At 51.7% G+C, this 9,454-nt stretch overlaps 1 protein-coding gene across 2 annotated transcripts; it reads right to left on the bottom strand.

The window, feature by feature from the left end:
- Positions 1–2,485: 2,485 nt before the first annotated feature.
- On the bottom strand, positions 2,486–5,934 carry ZNF575 (zinc finger protein 575). 2 transcript variants are annotated; one of them, XM_045986928.1, is made up of 5 exons: positions 5,432–5,934; positions 5,057–5,151; positions 4,500–4,579; positions 3,013–4,025; positions 2,486–2,923 (listed from the first exon to the last, which is right to left on the bottom strand). In XM_045986928.1, the coding sequence occupies exons 3-4, from the start codon at positions 4,572–4,574 to the stop codon at positions 3,363–3,365; spliced, it is 738 nt and encodes a 245-aa protein (XP_045842884.1). In that variant the 5' UTR covers positions 4,575–4,579; positions 5,057–5,151; positions 5,432–5,934; the 3' UTR covers positions 2,486–2,923; positions 3,013–3,362. The 2 variants fall into 2 exon arrangements, 1 of the variants encoding a protein (XP_045842884.1); XR_006816130.1 differs by lacking the exons at positions 5,057–5,151; positions 5,432–5,934 and having other exon boundaries at positions 3,013–3,081; positions 4,471–5,050.
- Between the last annotated feature and the right edge of the window lie 3,520 nt (positions 5,935–9,454).

Below are 9,454 nucleotides of genomic sequence, written 5' to 3'. Positions count from 1 at the left end.
GCTGTGAAAACCAGACACTAGGGTCACCTGGGTGGCTCAGTGGGTTAAGCCTTTGCCTTCAGCTCAGGTCGTGATCTCAGGGTCGTGGGATCAAGTCCTGCGTCCCGCTCTCTGCTCGGTGGGAAGCCTGCTTCCTCCTCTCTCTCTCTCTCTCTCTCTCTCTCTCTCTCTGCCTGCCTCTCTGCCTACTTGTGATTTCTCTGTGTCAAATAAATAAATGAAATCTTAAAAACAAAAATAGACATGAGGCCCCACTCTCAGGGTGTTGACACTCTGCTGGGAGAGAGACCGTGTGTTGTGCAGCATTGAGCATGAACACAGGGTAGTGTGGCTCAGAGAGGGTCGGCAGGGAAGGCGTGTCAGAGGACCGACCCCTCTGCTGGGACTTGGGAGAAGTGAGGGAAAGTCTGGCAGAACCATTCCCAGAGGAAAAAGCAGGTGCAAAGGCCCCCAGGCAGGAACTGGCTTGACTTGTACAAGGAGCAGCGGGAGGTCAGGGTGTCGGAGACCCAGGATCCCCCCTGGCTCAGCACTGGCCTGCTGTGTGGGTGCAGGCAAAACCCATCTGTCCTGGCCCGTTTCCCCATCTGTACCATGGTGGTTGGACAAGATCGACACCTCTCAAAATGCATTTGTGTCCCTGAAACGTTGATGGTGGTGTGGTTGTTGTGGAGGAAATTTTCCAGGACAGCTGTATGTTTAAACATTGATAGAAACTGCACTTCCAGTGTGAAGGGACTTAACCCTCCCCTTCACACGACCTTTCCCCAAGGCCTTGCCCAGTGGACTGGGTCTAGCTAGCAGCTGGTCTAGCAGCCTGCTAATTTGCATTTGCCTGCTCAGTGCCACCCCTGATGCTGGATACTTCCACAGACCATCTCGTTTCATCCACTCATTTCAGATCTCAGATCTCAGCTAAAACTCAACCTCCTCAAAAAGGTCTTTTCTAACCCTCTATATAATATTGTATCTGTTGCCATAGTTATAACTTGGTTTATGGTTAAATCTACACTCTCTTCCTCTGTGGTGGTCATTTTCATTTCTTTTTTTTTGACAGCAAAAGAGAGCACAAGTAGGCAGAGAGGCAGGCAGAGGAGGGGGGAAGCAGGCTCCGGGCCGAGCAGCGAGCCTGATGCGGGGCTCGATCCCAGGACTCTGAGATTATGTCCTGAGCCGAAGGCAGAGGCTTAACCCACTGAGCCACCCAGGCACCCCTGATGGTCATTTCTTGTGTCTTAAGGATTCTTTCTGTACCTCTGAGGTTACAAAGATAGTCTCCTTTATTACTTGCATCCATTTTATTTTCCACGTTTAAAGATCTTAAATCACCAGAAACTTATTTTTATATATGGTATGAGGTTGGGATCTGTACGTTTCCTATTGCTGCTGTAACAAATTATCCCAAGCTTCATACCCTTAAAAGCAAATGTATTAGCTTATTGTTCTGTAGGTCAGTAGTCCAACTTTTGCCCCAGTGGGCTAAAATCATGGTGTCTGCAAGGCCATGTCCCCTCTGGGGAGGATCCATTTCCTTATCTATTCCAGTGTCTAGAGGCTGCCTGCATCCCTTGAATCATGGCCCTGAATCCCTCCAGTGTCTGCTTCCATCGGCACATCCCTTCTGACTCCTGCTTCCCTCTTTCTCATATAAGGACACTGGTGAAGACATTGGACCCCCTGGAATAATCAGGATAATCCCACCTCAAGATAAGATCCTTAATCACTAATCTACAAAGTCCCTTCTGCCACATGTAGACTAACATACTCAGGTTCTGGGGAGTAGGACATGGACCTCTTTGGGAGTCCATTATTCTGCCTCTACAGGATCTCACTTAATTTTCCTTCCAGATCTCTCAGCTCGTTCACAGATGAGCCTGTCTTTGCCCCATTCACCTACAGCAGAGATCTGCAAACTACATCCCATAGGTAATTTCCAGCTCACCTACAATTCTGGTTAAGTTTCACTGGACCAGAGCCACACTCATTTGTGTACCATAATGTGTGTGGCTTTTTTTTTTTTTTTTACTCCAGGGGCGGAGCTGGGTGGTTGCAGCAGGCACTGTGGCCTGCAAAACCTAAACATATATACTATCAGGCCCTTTCCAGAAGAAGTGTGCCAACCTCTGATCTACTTGTGGGGATTGTCACTTGTCAGGACCTCCTGTGAGCACAGGGCCATTTCAGAGCCTTCAGTTCTCTTCCACTTGTCTGTTCCCACACCAACACCACAGATGTCTTTCCTATGACTCTGAAGTCATTTCTTGGTACCTGGGCTGGGGAGCAAGGCTCCCTTCCCTACTTTGTTTTTCAAGATGGACTTGACCTCTTTGCTTTTTTTTTTTTTTTTTTTTTGACCCCCAGTTGATTAGCGCCCACTCCCTGTCACTAGACCAGGCTTGTCTTGTTCACTGCTGTGTGCCTACCACCCTGCGCAGGGTCCAGCATGCTACAGAGGCTTAATACACACCTGAAGAATGAAGTGCAGTCTGTTGTTAGCTCGTTCCTATTTTATAGCAGGAGAAACAGGCTCCAGGAAGGAAGTGCTGCGAGAGATGATGCTTGTGCCCTTACAAAGGCCTAGCACTCCCATGTTATAGATAAGGCATCTGAGTCCAGAGAAGTGACAAAGTTGTGCAGGGTCCCTTGGCTCAGAAGCAGTGGGTCCGGGCTGGCTCCAAAGCTTGAGTTTTAAAAAATGTTTACACTGTTGGCAGTATGCACTTTGTTCTTGCTTTTATCATTTCATATATTTAGGGACTTGTTCCCCAACTGGACAAAGAGAGCTTTATTTCCTATAGCAACATAGTCCGTTCTCTGGCTGTATTGTGTTTCATTAGCTGGTCCCCTCTTGGTGGGCACTTGGGTGGTTTCCCAACATCTTTATGCCTTTTTCAGTGCTTGAGTTTATCTATAGGGTAAGTTCCTAGAAGTGGAATAGTTGACACGAGCATGTGAGCATTTTTAAATTTTTTGTGGACAAATGGCCAAAATGGAGGCACCGATTTAACTTACAATAAGGAGAGACCCCGTTTCCCCACATTCCTCGGCAACCAACGATGCTAGCAGACTTCTTACTTTCGCCTTATAAATGGAGGGAAGAACCAGAGTCAGGGCTTGCTTTCCAACCACAGCTCCAAGCCTGTGGTTTGGGGCCCAGCGCTAAGTCTCTGTGGATGACACCTTCCCCTCCCCCAAGACAGGTAAGCAAATTGTTCCTAAGCCTTCTGGGCTGGAACCCAGTGTGGAGTCAGTCTCCCTGACAGCTGTCTTCTCGAGGCAAGTCCTTAAAGCCCAGCTTAAAAATGCCACCTCTTCACTGACCCCGGCTAGTGGCAGAGGGGGCCGTAAGCCCAGGGGAGGACTCACTCGTGCTCCCCCTGGCTCTCAGCCTGGTGGTGGCTGCGCTGGTGAAGGAGCAGAGGGCATCTTTGGCCAAAGGCCTGGTCACAGCTGGAGCAGTGATGCCGGGCTGTGGCCTGACTGCCCGGTGCCATCGGGGGATCGTGACAGAGGCTATGGGCGGCCATTTTGGAGGGGAATGAAAAAGCCTTGGGGCAGTGCGGGCATGGATAGGGGCGTGCGTCGGTGGCATGGTGCGTGTGGCGGTGAGCTGCAAGCTTGGAGGGGTAGCAGAAGGACTTGGGGCAGTCGGGGCACGGGTAGGGGCGGGCGGGTGCATGGGTCCAGAGGTGGGCTGCCAGCTTGGAGTGGTGGGCAAAGGCTTTGGGGCAGTGTGGACACAGGTGTGGGCGAGCGCCACTGTGCATGAGGCGGTGGGCTGCCAGCTTGGAGGGATAGGAGAAGGCCTTGGGGCAGTCGGGACACGGATGAGGCTGGGTGCCACCGTGTGCCAGCCGGTGTGTGGCCAGCTTGGATGGGTACGAGAAGGCCTTGTCACAGTCGGGGCAGCGGTGTGGGCGCTGGGGTGGGGGCCGCCGGCGGGGTCGGGAAGGCACCCCCTCAGACGAGGCAGGCCCTGGAACCGACTGGCTGGGCTTCTGCGTTGAGCCCTGCGGGGGGCGGCGGGGGAGCTACAGGACAGGAGGGCTAGTGGGCTCCAGGCATCAGCCAACACCCTGAATCTAGGCCAGGCTTTCCTTCCCCCAGCCAACCTCAGATGTCATCTGGGATTCCTCAAATGACAAGTCTCTATTTCCCCACCTTCTGCCATGCATCATCCTAAGGAGCTTCTAAGGGTTACCTGACTGGAACCCCAAAGCTACTGAGGTGTCCGTTTCTAGTATATTCCCAAGTGAACACCCTGAAATCCCGCATATCAAACTCTCCGACGCTTAATTTTCTGAGCCCTAAAAATCAGTGAAGTTCCCCAAAGCCAATAGTAGGATTCCCCAGAATATATTTGTGGAGTATCCCAAATGGTCAGAAGACCCTAGGCCTTCAAACTTTCACCGTGAGAGTCCCTCAAAATATGATTTTCTTAGCCCCAGTTCCTGTAGAATACCCCCTTACCCACAGGCGGGACCGCTTTCACCTCCTCCCTTGGTTACTGGTTCCTTGCCAGTGGGACTAGGGTCGGAGACCCCGGCGGCCGACTCTGCATCTCGTTCCAGCATCGTGCTGGTCCAGGAACCCAGAGAGAGGTAGGCAATGGTGGTTATTACCAGGCTGATGGGGATAGGGCTGTGGAACTAAAATCAGGCACCAGTCCGTTTTGGAGCAAGGTTTTTTTAAGCCTAGGATCCAGAGGCGAGGGCTGGGGTTGTGCGAAGGCAGAGCCTAAGCGCACAATGGGCGGGGTTTATGCAAACCTGACCCTTTGCGACTTGGACCCCGCGCAGGAGCCCTCAAGCGGAGTGGGCGGGGACTCTACTACTTAAACTCGGGGGCCGCCCTGAGCGCGGAGCTGGCTAGGCCTCTAGAATGTACGGGACCTCCCCCACCAGAACCTCCCAGCCGTGTAAGCGAACCCGGGAATGGGCGACGATATATAGACAGGTCCCAAAGCAACTCAGACCCAGGGGAGGGGCCTTGGAGCAGAGAGGAAGGGTCTTTTAGAACTCTATCCCAGGGGAGGAGCCTGAGCGGAGTGGGCGGCCGAGTCTTGGTTTAGTCTCAGTCCATCGACGCCACGTGAACTGCTTCCTTCTTGCTGCTAAATTTCATCCCCAGCGTGGAGGGTAGAGGGGAGACCTAGGGGGAGATGCAGAAAGAATGTGGCGTGTCTTGGCGATCCAGAGAGCCCTAATGGTTTTCCCCTTGGGGTTCCAAGCGTCCGGGCCTCAATGCATGCCTCGGAATCATGGCATTCGGGCACCAATGCACCCAACCAAGGCTCAGGCACCAATGCAGTCCCTCCGGAACCTATGCATCAGGACGCCAATCGATTCCTCTCAAGGAGATCCTGGCGTCCATTCCCCAATCCACTTCCCGAACACCCAGGCGTCCTGGCCCGGACCCAAGCCCGCCTCACCTGCAGAAGGCCCCTCCCCGGGGACGGGGCTCCAGGCGGGGCTGCAGCCAGCTGCAGCGCTGCCCTCGGACGTGGCAAAGCTGCACCGCCGGCCGCGTGCCTAGCGACGGGAGGGGAGGGAGCGCGCGTGAGCTGCTCGGCTCAGCCTCATTTCCATCCCCTCCTCCCACGCGAGGCCGGTGTGGGGCGTCGGTACGCATGCGCAGTCGCAGCCCGCGGAGGCTGCTGCGGGGGAGAAGAAATGGAAGGAGGGGTGGGTGCGCAAGGCAGGCAAGTTTGTGAGCAAGCGCGGAGATACCGGTACAAGGGTCGTAAGAAAGTACATTGCGGTTTGCGGGGCATACGGTGGCTGACTGGAGTCAAGCACGTGCAGGACCTAACTGGGGGAAACTGAGCTTAGAGATCAGAGACAGTGCCCAACATATGCGCCTTCCTTTCCTATGCACCCTCCCTTTCGAGAATCCCGTCGGCAGCTTGAGTTCCCTCTCCGGAGGGAGTTTGAAGAGCCGGCTGTCCATTTCGCTCCTCAAAGCGTTTGCAAGGAAGTCAGGCCAGTTCGTGAGTGGGCGGGGCGGAACGCCAGGCTTAGAGCAAGCTGACGCCCAATAAAACACATGTTATTTGCATAGCGCCCTGGCATCGTTCGTCATTGGGTGATTCAAGAATCTCAGCCCCTCCCACCCCGATGCCGCGGTTCTGGTGTTAGCGTGGGAATGGGGCCAGCGGTTCCCGAAGCATCACTGCCGGAGTTCTTGGGAGGGCTGGGGCTCCTGGAGCCAGGCCCAGGGGGGCACGCTTGGCTCCTTTCCCTGGGCGGTGATGGTGCACTTTTCCGCCCACCATGGGAGTGACCGCGAAGTGCCCATTAAAATGCCCTGCATGGGTGGGTCTTCAGTCTGATAACCCACAAGGTCTGGCAAGTCCTGGGAGCTGTGGGAGTTAGACGGTGGGATTATTCGAGTTTTGGAGCCAGATTGCCTGAGTAACTGGTTGGCTCTGCCACTTTCTACCTGTGTAATCTTGGCCAAGTCTCTCCACCTTTCTGGGTTCTTAGGACGAAAATCAATAATCAATGGAAAGTTTAGAACAGTGCCTACAGTAGTCAGTACATGTTACCAGTATTACCTCTTTTTTTTTATTGTGCATTGAACTAGGCCGTGGTGGGATCAGCGTCGTCCCAGAACAGCAAGTGCAGAGAGCTCAAGGTGGGAAAGAGCATGCTGTGTTTGGAGGATCTTTCCTACCTAGATGTTCCAAACTTACCTTACTTCAGTGCCGGTATACCCTGGTCCTCCTACCCCAGGGCCTTTGCACTAGTGGCTCCCTCTGTCCCCCCAAGGTCATTTCTCCATCACATTGTTTGTCTGACCCCCCTGCTTGATCTTGTTTCAAATATTTGGCACTGTAGAAGGCCTCCCCTGTCCACCCTAGCACGTGGAGCCCCCTTCCTTCCATTACTCTGTTGTCACATCTCCCTCCCTACATAAGACAGCATACCTGTCCTCTATACTATATGCTCTGTTAAGATGAACAACCTATCTTGTTTATCACTCTGTCCAGAATAGAGCTTAGCACATAGGAAGTGTCCAATAACTCTGTATCAAAGAAATGCTGAAAAGCATTAACAGCCATAAACTCTCCGTGATGGCAAGATAGAATGATGGGGACAATGGAGAACTTGAGGTCAAGGAGTTAGAAAGAGGCCTAGCTGAATGGGAAACCAAGGGTGTTAAACATGGGAAGTGACATGAATGAGTTTAACTTTTCATATACTCTTTTTAAAAAACTTTTTATTAGGTTATGGAAAATTTCAAACATAACCAAAAGAAAGAGGAAGAGTATAATCAGCCCGTCACCAGCCCATCACCCAGGTTCATCATGACAAATCTTATTTCATCGTCCCCTTGCCCCTTAAGGTCCTTGAAGCAAATTCCACACATTTCATCCAGAAACACTTCAGTGTGTGTCTCTAAAAAAAATAAGGACTTTCTTTCTATCTTTAAACACAACCCAAAGTATCGTTACTAAACTTTGAAACTTTAGAGTCATTTCTTTACATTATCACATTTCTCCCCCGGCCCCCTGTATATCTTGTGTGTGTGTGTGTGTGTGTGTGTGTGTGTGTGTGTGTCTGTATGTGTGTGTTTCCTTTCCAGAACAATATTCTCTTTCAAACATACAGAAAGTGTGAGAAAACAGAATTGTTCTTTGCGATAATAATACCAGTGGCACCAGCATCAACAGTTTTCTACTGATGGCCCATGTTGTTTCACTTCTCCCACCCACTCCTCTCTGATGATTGTGAAGCTACATGTGACATCATATCCCATAAGTATCTTTTTATTACACTAGGTGTGTCTGCATCGGTATCTAAACAAGATCCACACTTTTGTGTGTTTTCTGTGATTCTTCAGTCTCTTTGACATTTTAAAAGGTTCGCTCTGGTTGCTGCATAAAATAGATTGTAGGGAGGCAGAGAGCAGAAGCCAGAAGCCCAGTGAGGTGGCCGTTATATATTAATTACGCTATTAATTCAGCATTTATTTGGCACTTTTTATATTCCTGAAACTGTCTTGGGCACTTTGTATACATTCTTTCATTTCATCCTGGCAGTGGATTTTTAAGAGGAGGTGCTCCCATTCCCCCCGCCACCCCCCCCCACACAAGAGGGGAAAAAGAGGCACAAGGCGGGAGTCACACAGCCTGGAGGTAGCAGGGTCAGAATTTGAACTCTCACAGCCAGGCCCTGGAATCCATGCAATTTCCATGTATTTTTTGCTGCCTCTTGACTGGGGCTGTGGGCATGATGGCGAAGTGGCCTGATCGGAGAGGTTAATGTAACAGGGCCTAGTGATGAAGGGGGAGGACGTGGCAGAGGAGGAAGGAGTCAAGGAGGGTGAGGAGAGCATGATAGCGGGCTCCTATCGAGAGCTTGTTCTGTGCTGCGTGCTCTCCCAGACTCTTTACATATCTGAACTTATTAGATCTTCCCAATGAGGGAGGAGCTATCGTCAGCCTCACCTTGCAGAGGAGGAAACTGAAGCCCAGAAGAGGGTAAGTCTTGAGCCCAAGGTCACAGAGCTGGGAAGGGCAATGCACAGGCTTCTACCTCTTGGGAGATCTCACAGCTGACCGAGAAGGTGTGCATACCTTCAAGGGTCTAGCAGTCCTGCCAAAACAATAGGAATGGGCCCCAGGAGTGAGGAGGTTTTATTTGGGGGGACCCTCACAGCAAAGAGTGTCTGAGGATCCTTGTTTTCCTGTTTCCTTCTTCCCCTGAGCTCCTGGCAATCCCTGAACCTTCCTTTATTTTGGCCCCAGTGTCTGTACCATTCCCCCTCCCCCCAACCCCCAAACCGGACAGGACTCACCTCTGGGTCTCCAGAATTGCCCAGCTTGGGCCAGGCACATGGGAGCCCTCAAGTGAGAAATCAATGAGCAATATTCTCTCCTTGACTTTGAACTTTCCTTCTGCCTGTTTCTGTCCTCTCTGATTCTCTCCCTCTTTCTGCTCATTTCTCCTTGCTCTAATGTCCCAACATCTCTTCCTATCTTTCATAATCGTCTAGAATTTCCAAATGTATCTTTCTGACCATATTTCTTTGATGGACAACCCATTCCAACTCTATATCTCTCCATGAATCTCTGAAAGTCTTTCCAGGTCTCTCTTCTTGGTATCTCAGAGTCCAAGTCTCTCTCAAGTCTCTCAGCATCTCCTTTATCTCTGAGGGGCTCTCTGGGTCTCTCTCCTGATAAAAACCACTAAGAATACATTAGGAGTCCCGCTATCAAGTGTATTGGGGCCTCTTGCTGGGTTTTTATTTCTCTCCCTGTCTGTGGCGCTCCCAGCGTCTCTCCCTTCGCCTTTTGAGCCTTTTGAGTGTCTCCCTGTTAGTCGCTTCTCCCGGTCTCGCTGTCTACTTGGTCTCTGTATTCTCACCCAGACAGCCCTGAGCCCCAGAGCCCGTGGCCCCTTTAAGGCGGGCCCCGCCCTCGCCCCGCCCCCGCCCCGCCCCGCCCCTC

This window comes from Meles meles, chromosome 19, assembly GCF_922984935.1.
Source record: "Meles meles chromosome 19, mMelMel3.1 paternal haplotype, whole genome shotgun sequence".
Lineage (NCBI taxonomy): Eukaryota > Metazoa > Chordata > Mammalia > Carnivora > Mustelidae > Meles > Meles meles.
This window is presented reverse-complemented; position numbering and strand designations above follow the sequence as displayed.